The 16474-nt window shown below is 40.9% G+C and overlaps 1 protein-coding gene across 1 annotated transcript in view; it reads left to right on the forward strand.

Annotated features, from left to right (window-relative positions):
• Positions 1 to 16474, forward strand: part of LOC127580705 (sodium channel protein para-like) — a 135207-nt gene that overhangs the window by 75866 nt on the left and 42867 nt on the right. The window contains exons 16-17 of the mRNA XM_052034476.1: positions 221 to 337; positions 12073 to 12345. Coding sequence (XP_051890436.1) covers positions 221 to 337; positions 12073 to 12345 — 390 coding nt within the window. The remainder of the gene's footprint in view (positions 1 to 220; positions 338 to 12072; positions 12346 to 16474) is intronic.

Below are 16474 nucleotides of genomic sequence, written 5' to 3' on the forward strand. Positions count from 1 at the left end.
CTCCTACGCTATATGTTCTATATATTGGACTTCATTACTCTGATCCTTTTACATTTACTTTATGTATGAAGAATTGCACCCAAAGAAATTCAAAAAAACCTTAAAAATGAGAAATAAGTTACAAAATAACAGCTGACTTAGTTTTAGTAAGCTGGTTTTATGTAATCATACAAAATCATGTAAATAGCCAACTATATTTTCATTAATTTCTTCCTTGCAGATTGGGTGGCTCAGTATGTTGGGCAGCAGCATTCAAGCCTTCAAATCACTGCGATCCCTGAGAACATTGCGTGCTTTGAGGCCTTTGCGAGCCATTTCACGTTGGGAAGGAATGAGGGTTGGTAGTGGTTATTTTTATACTATTTAATCATGTGCAGATTTTCAATAATTCTAAGTAATAACTAAAGTTATAAAGCTCTGGCTGGCATAATGGTGTAAACACACTGAGGCCGAAATTCCTTTGAGGTGATAGCACAAAAAAGGTATGATCATATTGACTGTCTGTTATGCTCAAGCCTGACATTCAGTTCCTCTGAAACTGAGCTACTACATTGAAGCATTAACGTGGATAATATCATAAAATTGATGAAGTATGACTTGAACCAATGACTTCCAGCCTCAAAGATTAGAGAACTACCACTGAGCTAAGGCCAATTTCTCTAGTCTTGCCTACTGACTTAACACTGGTACAATTTCTGGTGTAATTTTCTTCCCTTCTTAAAGAAGGGCCCAGTTTGAAATTGCAGCTTGACTCATACTTTTATAAATTTGGTATTATCTCTCTGTTTTCTGTGATGTATGCATTTCCTTACCAGTTAAACTCAGGATCCCATATATGCTCCCCACATATACAGTTAAAGGACTCTGCATGAAAAATCCTCTTTGATCCTTTCAATTATCCAGTTATCTTTTCCTCATTGTGCACAGATCGAGCTACTGGTGTGGAAAATATTACCTGTAGATGTAACCTTTGATCTGAAGTGTCATTTTCCTGTTTTGCACCATTCTCACCATGATTATCCCAACAAATATCCCTCACTAGAGAAACAAAGGACTGCAGGTGCTGGAATCTAGATGAAAGACACTATGATGCTGGAGGAACTCAGCAGGCCAGGCAGCATCCATGGAGAAAAGCAAGCAGTCAATGTTTCGGGTCAGAACCGTTCTTCAAGGACCGTCCTAAAGAAGGGTCCTGACCCGAAACATTGACAACCTGCTTTTCTCCATTGATACTGCCTGGCCTGCTGAGTTCCTCCAGCATCATAGTGTTTTTCAAATATCCCATGATTAAGCAATAGTCTTTTACTGTGCACCATTCATGCAAGTTGACCACTTTCTAGCACCATGAGTTTCCTGCAATTATTAAGTCAGTAGCCCTGACGTTCATAATCTGCAGCTGTATCACTAGGAATGCATCAGAATGGAAACACTGGTCAACAGTGTGCCCAAAATTACAGAGATAAAATTTATTTAAATAAAATTAGAGGCATCTGTGCCACTTACAGAGCATTTGAGGGCACTGCAATTTCAGTGAAGCAATTTAGACGGGTGTTATGAAGGACAGAAATAATATTATTTATTTCTTTGAGTGTACTTTATGACATTAGTGTACATTATATTCAACTTATGCAATTGATGTGCAAGAATGATACAAAAGCATTATATCATGGATAGTGGATATCTGAAATAAAATCAGGAAGTGATAGAAATACTTAGCAGATCGAGTATCATCTGGGAGATCATTGACCTGAACTATTACGAGCTTCTCTCTCCACATATGCTGCCTAACCTTGCTGTTAATTTATACATTTTGTGCTTTAATTTAGGTGCTTTGAATCTTTTATACTTAACAAAAAATCTTTACTGTGAATTCTTGGCTTTCTACATACCTTATGTTTACAATGATTCCAGAAGATTTTTATATATGATAAGAAAATTTGAGTATCAATAGATATCCCAATAATGATAAACTTATCACCTCAATTTAGTATGTAACTTCCTGATTACCCACCGATAAAAAGTCCCATCCCATGGTCTACGTGAGCAGAGCCAATTACTTTTATTTCAATCAAGGTTTTGAAGAAAACATTTAGCTACCCATGCATGTTATCCTAATTCTACCAATGTTATCCAAAGTGACCCTTCAATAAGAGTACTGTCCAGTCATTCCTCCGATCTCTTCCCCTGCTTTTTCATTAACATTGGATTGACTTGGTTTGATATTACTCCTGATTTCCTTACCTCCCTGTAATTAAGCCACCTATGCACCATTCTGACAATGAAGTGGTTGAAATTAGTGATTCAGGCTAAAAGAAGATTTTGTCCTTTTGTTATTTGTAGCAAAATAATAAATGCATTCTTTATACATGTGTTTATAATTACACTAACAATAGCAAAATCTTCTTCCCACATGTGGAGAATCATGGTCAAATGTCAGCATTCTGTCATTCCGCAGCTCAGGGTAATGATGCTCAAACACTTAGTACAACCACAATGCCTCTCACTTTTACAAGTATTTCTTCCTTTTGTCTGACCACAAATTACTATTGACTCATAATTAGTGCACATTCAGAGCAGCAGATGCAATCTATTGAGATTTATGACCTGTTTGTGCAGTTGGTTTTAGGTTAGAAAAACTACATTCTCATTTCTTAGTCAGAAAGTTGAACTTCAAAGCCATACACAAAATCCAGTGCCATATCAAGGGAGTGCCTCACTGCCTGAGCTGCTGCATCTTAAGAGGAATACTTAACAAGAAATCTTTACTGTGAATTCTAGGTTTTCTACATACCTTATGTTTACAATGATTCCAACCCATTCCAACCCAAGGTTGGCAGAAAATTTGAGTATGGCACCCATTCAGAGAAGAGTGAATGATTTCATCTTGACATCAGTACTTAACCCTCAGCTAGCTTCATTAAAACAAACGTTCTGGTGGCTATCACATTGCCCCTTGCAGTACCATGCCCACACTGAGCATTAACTTGTTTCTTGCATAACCACTTCAAATTAGGTAACTGACTTTCGGACATTCCGAGGTCAGGAAAGGTCCTTTATGAAAACAAGTATTTATTTCAACTTTTTTTTAAAATCATGACATCCCAAAGCATTATCGCCATTTAATTATTGTTATTGTTGTAAAAGCATATATTGCAGCCGGTTTCTGGACACCAGATTCCATGAACAACAGTAAGGTAAGTGACAAGTGTTTTCTGATGAATGTAAAGACAATCAAGTGGGCTGTATATTTACCATTTGAAACATAATGATGCATTTTGAAGAAAAACAGGGATTCTCTCCCATTGTCCTAGACAATATCTGTTCCTAATCAAAGTCATTCGTTTGTCATTGAATTTTCCAGTTTCACTTAAACCACACCATCCAGTGTTCTCCTCCCACACCACTAACCCATCCACCTCATCTTCTTTTTCCTTTGTTCACCTCTCCCAACCCTTTCCCCCCATCTGGTTCCATTTGCCCATCATCCCTTCCCCATCTGGCTCTACCTATCACTTACCAGCCTCTGATCCACCCCCCACCTGGCTCCAGCTGCCCATCAACCCCTCCCCATCTGGCTCCACCTATCACCTACCAGCCTCTATCCCACCTCCAACCCTCACGTACTACTTTATACTGGCAACTTTTCTTTCCTCTCATTCCTGATGCCGTTCCTTGACCTGAAACATTGGCTTATGTCAACATCTTTTACCACCACAGATGCTGCTTGACCTGCATTCTTCCAATGTTCTGTTTCTTTTTTGTTCCAGATTTCAGGACCTGTGGTCTCTTTTGGCCCCATCTCTTAGTGAGGGCAAGAGCTCATCTAAACAGTACAGTCTGATAAACCTCAAAGTGATACTACCTGACACACTCATTTCTTAAAGATTCATTTACACTTATACACACCACACAGCTTCCCCCTTTAAAAGGTAACAACCTCATACAAACTATTAACTGTCTTCATACATGAAATTTTGCTGTTAAGTACTTGCATTAACATAGGCTTGTAAATTCAACCAACTATTAATTCACTCAATCTTTGGTTTCTTTTCTCTTCACTGCAAGCTACACATTACATCCTTGAAATATCCACTCCAGGCACTACAAACCCCAGTGGATCAGTGGACCTCATACACATATTCTCTCACATTTGTTATACAGTTGTTGCTTCAATAGAAATGTCTTTATAATTGTGAATATATTACAATATATATTCTTGACCACTATCTTCTTAGATCTTCACCTGTACACACCAAACTGTTCACATAAAGCTTAACACATGCTGATAACTCTTGGCAGTAACAATTATACATTGTACTTGGTACATTACTGGATACCAAGAACTCATTTTGACAGTTCCTATTAGTTATGTTCTTAAGGCTCTCCGTCTTTGTTCCTCTGCATCCTCACTCCCACACTAACTTTTTCTGTTTCCTGCTGTCCCTTTTAAAGTCACAAAATCACCTTCTCCGATTTTTCTTTTCTGGATCATCTCCATTGCTTTCAACTTCAATGCCACGACTGTTTTCAGTCCAGCTTGCTGCAAACTGGCTGTAGACTACTGGGCTGAGACTAGTAAGTACATACCAATCTGACATCCTTCCTCAGATTTTCAAAGGTTTTAAGCCGCCTCCTTATGGTAATCCAGTTCTCTGTTAAATCTCCTGCTCAATGCTTGATTTGGGCAATAAAGCTCTTTTTATTAATTTCTCTTGGTCTGGTCCCTGGTATGGCTAGTAATTAATGCCGGTTTCTAATTGCCTCTGAGAAGGTGCTAGTGAGCTGTTTTCTTGAATAACTGTAGTCATTCTGGTGAAGGTATTCCCATACTACTGCTGGGCAGAGAGTTCTAGGTGTAGGATCTAGCAACAATGAAGAAATGTGATATTCTTCCAAATCAGGATGATGTGTGATTTGAAGGGGGACATGCAGATGATGGTATTCCCACATACTTCAGGCCCTTGACGTTAGTGGTAGAGGTAAAGGGTTGGGGACGTACAGCTGGAATAGCCTAGGGAAGTAATCGCAGTGTATTTGCAACTGCAGCCACTATGTGCTTATGGTGGAGGAAGTTAATGTTTGGCTTGGTGGATGGAGTATGAATCAAACAGTAGCTTTATGCTAGATGGTGTTAAGCTTCAAGGGATAGATAGGGTAGGCAGTCAGACTCCTTTTCCCAAGGTAGAAGTGTCAAATACTGAAGTACAGGCATTTAAGGTGAGGGGGGGAAGTTTACCGGAGATATGTGGAGCAAATCTTTTACACAGAGAGTGGTAGGTGCCTGGAACGGGCTGCCAAGTGTAGTAGTGCAAGCAGATACAATAGTAATGTTTAAGAGCCTTTTAGACAGACACATGAATATGTGGGGAATGGAGGAATATGGATCATGTACAGGCAAAAGAGACTTAGTTTAATTTGGCATCGTATTCAGCACAGACATTATGGGCCAAAGGGTCTGTTCCTGTGCTGTACTGTTCTATGTTTCATATTCTATGTTCTTGAGTGTTATTGGATCTTCACTCATCAAGGCAAATGGTGAGTATTTCCTCACACACCTGACTTGTGCCTTGTAGATGGTGGAAAGGATTGGAGTCAGGAGACACATGCTGCAGGATACCCAGCCACTGATCCATCCTTGTAAACACAATATTTATGTGGCTGGTCCAGCTGAGTTTTTACGCAATAGTGACTGTGGGATGTTGATGGTATTGACATTGAATGTGAAGGATAGGTGGTTAGATTCTCTCTTGTTGGGTCTGGTCATTGCCTGGTACTTTTGTTGGATGAATATTGCTTCCATTTAATCAGCTCATGCTTGAATGTTGTCTGGGACTTGCTGCATGCAACCATGGGCTGCTTCATTTGCTGAGGAGTTGCAAATTGAATTTAACATTGTGCATTTATCAGCAAACATCCCTACTTCCTGCCTTACAATAGAATGAAGGTCATTGATGAAGAAGTTAAAGATGTTGGACTAAGGAGGAACAAATGCAATGGTGTCCTGGGGTTGGGATGATTTGCCTCCAACAGCCACAACCTCCACAACCTTCCTTATTGCAAATTATGAGTTCAGCCATTCTGATATGTTCTCCAATATTAATTGACCAGAGCTTGTTTTCATTCTTGACCAAATGCTGTTTTCATGTTAAATGTAATCACTCTCATCCCACCTCTGGAACTGAGATCTTCCATCCATTTTTGTACCAAGGCTGTGATGAGGTCTGGAGCTGAATGGTCCTGGGGAAATACACATCAGACATCAGTGCTCAGGGTTATTGTTGAGTAGTGCCACTCAGTACCAATCTCAACAACACCTTGCATCCCTCTGCTGATAACTGAGAGTAGACCAAATGGGTGGCAATTAGTGAGGTGCAGTCGGTTTCTGGAGTGCAGGTCTTCAATACTACAACGATTATGTGCCATAGCCTTTGCTGTAATCAATGCTGATATCTTGATATCATGTGCAATGGATCAAAGTTGGTTGAAGACTGACTTCTGAGATGGTGGGGATCGCAGGAGAAAGCTGAAAAAGATCTGCCATGTGTTGCTGAACATATCTCCTCCATGTTAAACAACACTTAAAAGAAGACTTGATTCATCAGCTAGGGAAAGACCAGAAGCTTGTAGATACTTCTTCCTCAGAACTCATTCATTCTCTTCTTCTCTATCGCTATCATCTCTGCCAGACTCATTCAATATTACCTCAGTATTCACCTTGATTGCAAGCTCTTGTAATGGCCCAGTCAAGAGATTTTAATTAAATATCTTAATTGCAAGATATTTTAATGTCTTAAACTATCTTTGAACTGACTCTGTCAAACTATTCAAGCAGATTTTGGGCTTCCCCTTAGACCACTTGCCATCGAGATTTGTGAATATTCCCATTGTTTTGTGGGAATTGGCCAAGTCACTATCCAAATGATGCCTTTGACACAGGCTGCTCATAATGGACAGACATTCATTGACTCCAAACACAGCCTATTTCCCTTGAATAGGCATCCTAGTCTAATTCTCTGAACCAGCTTATTTCTTTGCTTTTGCAGTTCTTTTCCTCAGTTTCATAGTGGCCTCCACAGGTGCTTCATAGCCAACAACTTCAGCCCTAGAATTTCACTGGCATCATAAACAATGTCAGTTTCACTTGTTGAGCCAGGCTATTTACTTCACAGTAGATAACTGTCCTGCTATTCCTTCAAGCAGCAACATCCCAAACTCAACACTAACATAGTTTTTATAGACTCTTTACTGTTGCTACTTGCATAACAAACTACAGAGACAGAGCTATCAATGGCACAGTAACACGACTAGTAGAGCTGCTGATTCAGCTCCAACAACTCGGGTTCGATCCTGATCTCCAGTACTCTCTGCATGCATGGGCTTCCCCTGGGTGCTCCAGTTTCCTCCCACACCCCAAAGACATGTGGGTTAGTAGGTTAATCAGCCACTGTGAATTGCTCCTATTGTGTAGGTGAGTGGTAGAATCTAGGGGGATTTGATGAGTGTGACTAGAATAAAATGGGTCACTGTAGGATTAGTGTAATTGGTTGCTTGATGGTCAGGACAGACTTGGTGGGCCTTGGACTCATTTCCTTTATAGTAAAGGCAATAACTCTCAACAAACAGCAAGTCCTCAAACAATCATGCGTCACTTGATACATTTATACTGATATGCAGTACACTTCGTGCATTAACCAGAATACTTCGACATAGCTGACCTTGGGTGTGTGCTCTGCAATAAGTTCCAAAAATTGATAGTTCAACACTTGCTTAAACAACAGCATACGTTAGGGTTGAAGGTTAACAAATTCTAGCTCATAAGCACATAAGAAACAACATAATCAAAGGGCAAGAACTGGATGTTACAAAAAGTTAATATGAAGAAAGCTCATCATCTCTAAGGTTCAAGACATAAACTCTGCTCTGGGAATAGGCATTAAGGAATATACAAAATCCAGATGTTGTTGTAGCAGATGTTCTGCCAATGTAAATTCCTAGGAAAACAATTTTAAAAATCTAATTTACAAGGAAATATATCTAGCTCAGGGACATGAAGTAATTTTATTTGTTGGCTGTATAACACTACGCTGAGCTGACATCTGATTTGTGCATGCTTGGCACTGAAGGAGATAGGCATGGGTTTATAGCACTCTTGTGGGTTCTTAAGAATGAAAGTTAAATCATTTCCACTCTAGCTTTATCACATTGCATAGGTGACATCATTAGCCTCAAAATATGGGATTAATCAGAAAAAATATTTTTGGAGTATGGATGAAAAATATAACAGTAGAAATTTTGCTTTGTTTATTATTTATGGAGAAATTGCAAATGTGAGTGAAAGATTGCACATTTTCAATTTCAGAACAAAACAGCAGGGGAAACATTTCCTGCAAATGCTGAAACAGATTCCTAAATTCCATGTCTCATTACATTGATCTTAATTCACATGATCGTCATGAACAGTGAGAGGTTCTTGATCAGCCAGGTTATTGATACACATTAAAACACATTACCATGCTTAAGAATCTCTGAGCCAAACTATCGAGACTCTTCATGCAGAGTTTCTATTTGCATGCTATCAAATGCAGACTTTGACCCCATAAGAATGGATCAGATATGACATGAATAGATATAAAGGCATGCTTACACCAGAGAGAAGGGCACAAAAGATTCATGAGGATGTTGCCTGGATTGGAGGCTTGAGTTATTAGGAGAGATTGCATAGGCTAGGTCTTTTTTGCCTGGAACAAAGGAGGCTGAGGGGTGATGTAGAGGTGATAGAGGTATCTAAAATTGTGAGAAGGATAGATAGGGTAGATAGCCAGTGCCTATTTCCCATGGCAGGAGTTCCTAAACCTAGGGAGAATAGGTTTAAGGTGAGTGGGTGGATGTTAAAGGGGAGCTAAGGGTTAAATTTTTCACACAAAGAATCTGGAAATCTGGAAAGGGCTGCCAGAGGAGGTGGTGCGGGCAGGAACAGTAATCCTGACAGGTACTTGAATGAGCAGGGCATAGAGGGATATAGAATTAATACAGGCAACTGGGTTTGGTATAGATGGGCATGATGGCCAGCATAGATGCAGTGGGCTGAAGGGCCTATTTCTATGCTGTATGACTCAGTGAGTTTATTAACTTGCACAGTTGACACCAACTAAGAGTTAAAGACATTGAACTATGTACAGAGATCTTTTGGGGACTTAAGTCACTTAAGACCAAATGTACAAATATCCAGAACACCAGAAACCCATTTTATGCCACTTTTTGATTAGCTAAGACCACACTATTCATAAGCAAATTGAAAGCCCTTTGTGGGTAGGAATATATCTCTCTCTCCAAGTCCTATTAATGAATCTTCAATGCTACCCCAGAATCCTGCAAAATTGCCTGGACCAATTACAATAAATCTTTTTCTCTTTTCACCAATACTGCCTGAGCTCCTGAGTGTTTCCAGCATTTTCTGTTTTACTGCAGCTATCCACTATCTGCAGTTCTTTTATTTTCAAACCTGACCCAAGTATAAGCTGGTGCCTGGGAAACCCATGTCGTTGCAATGAATCTAAATCATGGTCCTGACTGCACAATGGAAGCTTTATGTTAAATATGTTAATTACAAGGATGGATCTCCGTGGTAGAATATTCAAATATTCCAATGTCTGTTGGTGTAAAAATTAAAGTGAGCACAGATGTGGTGAGTTAGGGTCTCTTTTTCCAAATTCAATAATTTGACATCACTGTCTCCATCGTTCATCCCCAGATGTCAAGAGTTTCATGACTGAGACCTTAGAACATAGACATAGAACACTACAGCACAGGAACAGGCCCTTTGGCCCACAATGTTGTCTTGAACTAATTAAACTAATAATTAAAAGCCTAACTAAACTAATCCCTTCTGCCTATACAAGTCCAAATCCCTCCATTCTCTGCATATTAATGTGCCTACCTAAGAGCCTCTTAAACACCTCCATCGTATTTGCCTCCACCACCACCCTGGCAGCACATTCCAGGCACCCACCACTCACTGTGTAAAAAACTTGCCCCACACATCTCCTTTGAAACTTATCCCCTCTCACCTTAGATGTATGCCTGCTAACATTTTGACCCTGGGAAAAAGATACCAGTTGTCTATTCTATCTAAGCCTCTCATAATCTTATAAACTTCAGATAGGTCTCCCCTCAGCCTCTGCAGCTCCAGAGAAAACAACCCAAGTTTGTCAAACCTCTCCTCATAGCACATGCCCTCTTAATCCAGGCAGCATCCTGGTAAACCTCTTCTGCACCCTCTCCAAAGCTTCCACATCCTTCCTATAATGGGGCAACCAGAATTGAATGCAATACTCCAGATGCGGCCTAACTAGAGTTTTATAAATCTGCAACATAACTTCCTGACTTGAACTCAATACCATGACTAATAAAGGCATGTATGCCGTATGCCTCCTTTGCTACCCTATCAACTTGTGCAGCCACTTTCAGGGAGCTATGGATTTCAACCCCAAGATCCCTCTGTACATCAACATTGTTAAGGGTCCTGTCACTAACTGTGTAACTGTCCTTTTACATTTGATCTCCCAATGTGTAACACCTCATACTCACCCAGATTAAACTCCATCTGCCATTTCTCCACCCATATCTGCAGCTGATCTATACCCCTGCTTTACCCTGTATCCTACTCAACCTTGAAACCCTTTCAAGATTGAGACCACCACTAGATCACCATTTGGAAGAAGTTTCAACAACATCACATAAAGATCTATCAGAATCTTTTATGTAGAGAGAAGGAAAAGCTTTATTACTTAAAACAAGGGATTAGTAATTTGCTTGAGGCTTGAAATTTAAGCCATCTTTTTGGACAAAAGTTTTGCAGGAATTTTTGGCATAAGATAGGCTAATATCTGAATGCAAGCAAAATACTGTGACCTAGGTGCTTGTATGAGATTATGACCCTTAGTTCTGGACATCCCAACCAGGAGAAACATCAACTCTGTACCTACCCTGACAAGCTGTGTAAGAAATTTGTATGAGATTTCTCATTCTTCGAAAGTCAAAAGTCTGCATACCTAGTCTGCTTAACCTCTCCTTATACATCAAACCTGCCATCCCAAGGATTTATATGTCCTAAACATTCTTGCAAAATTCCACATCTTGCCTGTAGAAGAGCCATAATTTACCTGTATGACTTGCGAAATTAGTAGCAATGTAGCCTGCTAAATCCTTCTCAGAAATACGGACAGAATACGGCATTGGATTTTGGTTTGATTCATCCCATCCCTTTCAGCTCTTGTCGTCTGATACTGATTCAACAGACTTTTTCAGAGCAGGAGGGCAGTTTGACATATATTCCAGAGAAATTAGCCTGCAAACACAAAGTGTTGAGGTTGCCTTTTACAAAGCCCTGTCTTTCTTTTACCAATTCCCAGTTTCAACTTTTAACTCAATATGTTCCTACATGTCTCACCCCATAGAAATCATCTATGCCCTGCAACTACCCTTTCCCACAATACAACTTTCTTCATTGCAACTTCCTTCCTAGGTAAGTTTCTGTGTTGCCAAGCGGAATGAATAATGGAATAGTCTGAGGTTGAACGGTTAAATGTCCATGCCAGACCTTTTCCCAAGAGGTCATTAAAATAGCTTCAGGACCCTCAATATAGGAGCCTCAACTGCCAAAAAAACAGCTGCCTTATAATGTCAATAAGTGAGTTTCAGGTCTGTACATTTAACTCCTTTAATTTTAACTCCTGTTCTACCAGTTCCCTCAAGGCAAGTATTTTAAATGCCCTGTTATATCCCTTTTAGATAGTTGGACAAACACAGATATCCACCTGATATTTTAGTCAGTGCTTATATCAAAGTATTTGTGGAAATTATCACAATATCTCCAAATTATTTTTAAGTATATACCTATATTATTGTGACATAAATTTTAACTACAAAAATAGTGATTTATGATATTGCATGGTAAGTAACTTGAATCACATTATTATTACAAACATAATTTTGTACAACAAGAAATTGCTGTCAAACTTGTCTTTTGTATGAGGTTTGCTGGGTCAGCAATTCAATTCTTTTGTCTTACAGCTTGTGGTTAATGCTCTGGTTGCTTCGATCCCATCAATTTCAAACGTGATGTTTGTTTGTCTCATATTCTGGCTGATATTTGGCATTGTTGGAGTTCAGATCTTTGGTGGAACTTTCTTTCAATGCGTGGATGAAAATAATGAGCGTCTTCCCATAAGTGTCGTAAATAATCGATCCGAATGTGAAGCGAATCAGGATATTGGGTATCAATGGGTCAACCCCAAGATTAACTTTGATAATGTATTGGCAGCCTACATGGCTCTCCTGCAGGTGGTAAGTAAACGAGAAGGCATTTGCTAAAGTTCTTCCATTTCTGTCTTAAATTTACAGTGTTTAAATTTAGGAGAGCTTTGTGATAGGAATATACATCAATTGTGATTATGTAACTAGGTTGTTAATCTTTTAGTACAGCAACCCTGGAGCAATGTGAGATCTATTCACATTTATCCCTAATATGAGTGCAATGATTCAGAGAACAGGTGCTCTGATTTCCTCCCACATCCCCAAGACATGTGGGTTGGTCGGTTAATTGGCCAGTGTAAACTGCCCCTAGCGTGCAGGTGAGTGGTAGAGTCTGGGGAGACCTAATGGAAATGGGAAGAGAAATTGTTACAGGGAACATTAGTGGGTTAATGGGATTGCTCTGTAAAATGGTTTAGCCTCAATGAGTCAATTTGGCCTCCTTCTGTGTTGTAAGGAAATGTGAAGTATGAAGCATAAAAAAAATAACAAATAGAAGCAGGTCCTCACGTTCCTATTCCATCATTCAGTAAGATCATGGCTGATCTTTCATCTCAGTGCCACTTTCCTGTACTAGCCCCATACCCCTTGATTAGCTTGTCTTGAATATACTCGAGCCACTGAGCTTCCACAGCTCTCCTGGATAGTGAATTCCAAGGGTTCATCACCCTCTGGGTGAAGACGTTTCTGTCCTGAATGGCTAACCTTTTATTTTAAGTCTGTGACCCCTGGTTCTAGACACCCAGATAGGAGAAACATCAACCCCCTCTCTCCCCTGTCAGAAGAATTTTGTATGCTTCAATGAACATGCCTTTCATTCTTCTGAACTCTGGAGAGCACAGGCTCAGTCTGTTTGATCTGTCCTAATATGACAAAGCTGCCATGCCATGAATCAATCTGATGAACTTTTGCCGCACTCCCTTTATTGTGAGTATATCCTTCCACAGGTAGGCAGACAGACTTGCACAGGTCTTCCCCAGGTTACGAACGCCTGACTTATCAACAGCTCATACATGCAAACAAGCATTTGGGAGACCAGTGGGATAGATGAGGATGGATTTGTCGGCTGCTGCAGGGCTGCAGGCATCCTCCTGCCAGATGAGAACGGGGCACTTGCACGTGCCTTCCCTCCCCACCCACCTCCCCCACACACCGAGCTGCAACAATCAGAAGCTGGGTTGAACCGCGCAGAGCTGAGAACGCTGATCAAACTAATTCGCTCACTAGCTGAGTCTGTGAGGTCGGCTGGCGGCCGCTTTTCCTGCACCTGCTTGCTCTCCAGTCACAGCCGTTTCTGTGACCCTCTCCCACGCACTGCTTTTGTTTATTTTCAACTTGCGCACAGTTCGGGTTACAAACAGTTCTCAGGAACGGAACCCTGTCGTAACCTGAGGACTGCTTGTACACCGCATTCCACATACAGTCCCACCAGTGCTCTGTGTAATCGGATCATGTGTCTCTACTCTTGCACTCAAGTACTCCTGCAATAAAGGCCAACCTACCATTTGCCTTCCTCATTGCCCTTTGAACCTTCATATTAACTTTCAGTGACTTGTGTTCATGGACACCCAGATTCCTCTGAGCATTAATACCATTCAATCCTTCTCCGTCTTTCTATTTCTTTTACCAAAATGGATGATGTCACATTTCTCCACATGATGTTCCATCTACCAGATCCTTGTCCATTCACTTAGCCTACTGTATGTTTCTGAGGCATTCTCTTTCCAACCTGTTCTCTCAGTTACCTTTGTATCATCTGTACATTTGATGTCCTGCACTTTATTCCCCATCCAAATCGTTGATATAGATTTAGCTGGGACCCCAGCGGATGATTCCTCTGAATCCCATTACGCAATCACCCATTTTGAAAATGCCCCATTTATTACTTCTCTCTGTGTTCTATCCATTAACCAATCCTCAACCCATGCCAGTATATTACCCTCAATCCTCTGTGCTCCAGTTTTTGTTTAATAAAATCTATGTGGTGTCTTATCAAATTCCAAATAAACCTCATCAACTGGTTTACCATCATCTATTCTGCTAGTTACAGCCTCAAGAAATTCCAACAGATTTGTTAAACATGATTTTGCTTTCACGAATCCATGCAGGCTCTGCTCAGTCCTATTATTTTGCAAGGGCCACATTGCCATAGAGTCATAAAGTTATACAGCACAGAAACAGGCCGTTTTGCCAACCATTTCTAAACCAATCATTATGCCTATCTATACTAATCCCACTTGCCTGCATTAATTCCATATCCCCCTATGCCCTGCTATTCAGTACCTGTCCAGGCATCCAGAGATTACAAACCTAGAGGTCCTACTTTATAACCTACTGCCTAACTCCCTATATTCAATTTGCAAGACCTCATCTCTCATCCTGTCTGTATCATTAGCACCAATATGGACCACAACCTCTGGCTGCTCACCCACCCCTTTCAGAACGTCCCATGCCCACTCAGAGACATTCTTGACCCTGGCATCAGGGAGACAATGCACTATCCTGGAGTCTTGCTTGTGGCCACAGAAATACCCATCTGTGCCCCTGAATATAGAGTCCCCTATCACTTTTAAAATATCTTCATTAGTCACGTGTACATCGAAACACACAGTGAAATGCATCTTTTGTGTAGAGTGTTCTGGGGGCAGCCCGCAAGTGTCGCCACACCTCCGGCGCCAACATAGCATGCCCACAACTTCCTAACCCATAGGTCTTTGGAATGTGGGAGGAAACCGGAGCACCTGGAGGAAACCCATGCAGTCACGGGAAGAACGTACAAACTCCTTACAGACAGCAGCCAGAATTGAACCCGGGTCGCTGGCGCTATAATAACGTTAAGCTAACTGCTACTCCACTCGCCTACACTTCGACCTTCCCAGTCATAGTCCCACTTATCTGGCTGCTGCTGTTTATTTCCCCTGAGAGGCCATCTCCCCCAATAGTATCCAAAACGGTATACTTGTTAGAGAGGGGGATATCCACGAGGGGCTCCTGTGCTACCTGCCTTCCTCTCCTGGTGGTCACCATCTATCTGAGTGAACCTGTGGTGTGAACCCCTCCATGAAACTCCTATCTATAACACTCTCTGCCTCTTGCATGCATCTGCCACTCCAATTAATCCATGTGGTCTGAGAGGAGCTGCAGCTGGACACACTTACTGCAAAAGTAGTCATCAGGGACATTTGACTTCTCCCTCATCTCCCACATCTCATAAGAGGAGCATACCACTCTGCTGACTGCCATTTCTACCTCTGAAGTTAGTACTGGGTTACAAGAAAGAAGGATAGACCTTACCTTGACTTACCATACCTTGTCTCAGCTCAGCCTCCTTACCGAAGCTTCCCTTGTCAAAGCATCTGCACCTGGACCTCAAGCTCTGCACTTTCACCTCAGGACAGCACTTCTCAAAATGGCCAATCCCGTTAGAGCTTACTTCCCTTTCAAACTGCGTCCTCGACCTCAAATCTAAGCCAGTCGGCAGCAACAAATCAATTGGCTTTAACTTGCACCACCCTTTCAAACTCAGTCCTTGACCTCGACACTAGGCCTGCATGTAGGCCTTGTAATAACTTCCTTATTAATTGATTCCAGCATTTTCTCTACTACTAATCATAAAGCTTGTTGCCCCAGTCAATTAACGATAGTAAAATTATTAATTTCATGAACATTGTCAATAAATAGATTTAACATTAAATAAATAAATGTCAAAAAGTTGGCTCCAACCTCCCGGTGACCAGCAATCCAACTGAGCACACCACTCACCACCCCATTAAACTCTGTCTGACCTGGAGCAATTCTGCCGGAAACTATCTTCCATGGGTGACCCACAGGGAGCTATTGGCGAGGCCCAGAACAGCATCTGAACAAGACTGGCCCACTGAATATTTTGACAGCAGTTAAGCCACACCACTAAGCTTAGAAGCTTTCCAAACAACATCTCTGACATTGATATTCAAAGCTATTAAAGTGTTCCATTAAAACTAGTAAAATGATTATAAATTAAAACACTGAAAAAAACTAGAAAGCCCTGGTCTTCTTCCATGCAGCCATTTCTTCTCATTCAAATGAATACTCTTGCTGTTCTTGCACTGCTCTAACCTGCCGTGTGAACAGTGGGTATATTTGCCAGCATAAGTGCAGGGAAATCTGTAGAAGGCTGTGT

The sequence above is a fragment of the Pristis pectinata genome, chromosome 2, assembly GCF_009764475.1.
Source record: "Pristis pectinata isolate sPriPec2 chromosome 2, sPriPec2.1.pri, whole genome shotgun sequence".
Taxonomy (NCBI): Eukaryota; Metazoa; Chordata; class Chondrichthyes; order Rhinopristiformes; family Pristidae; genus Pristis; species Pristis pectinata.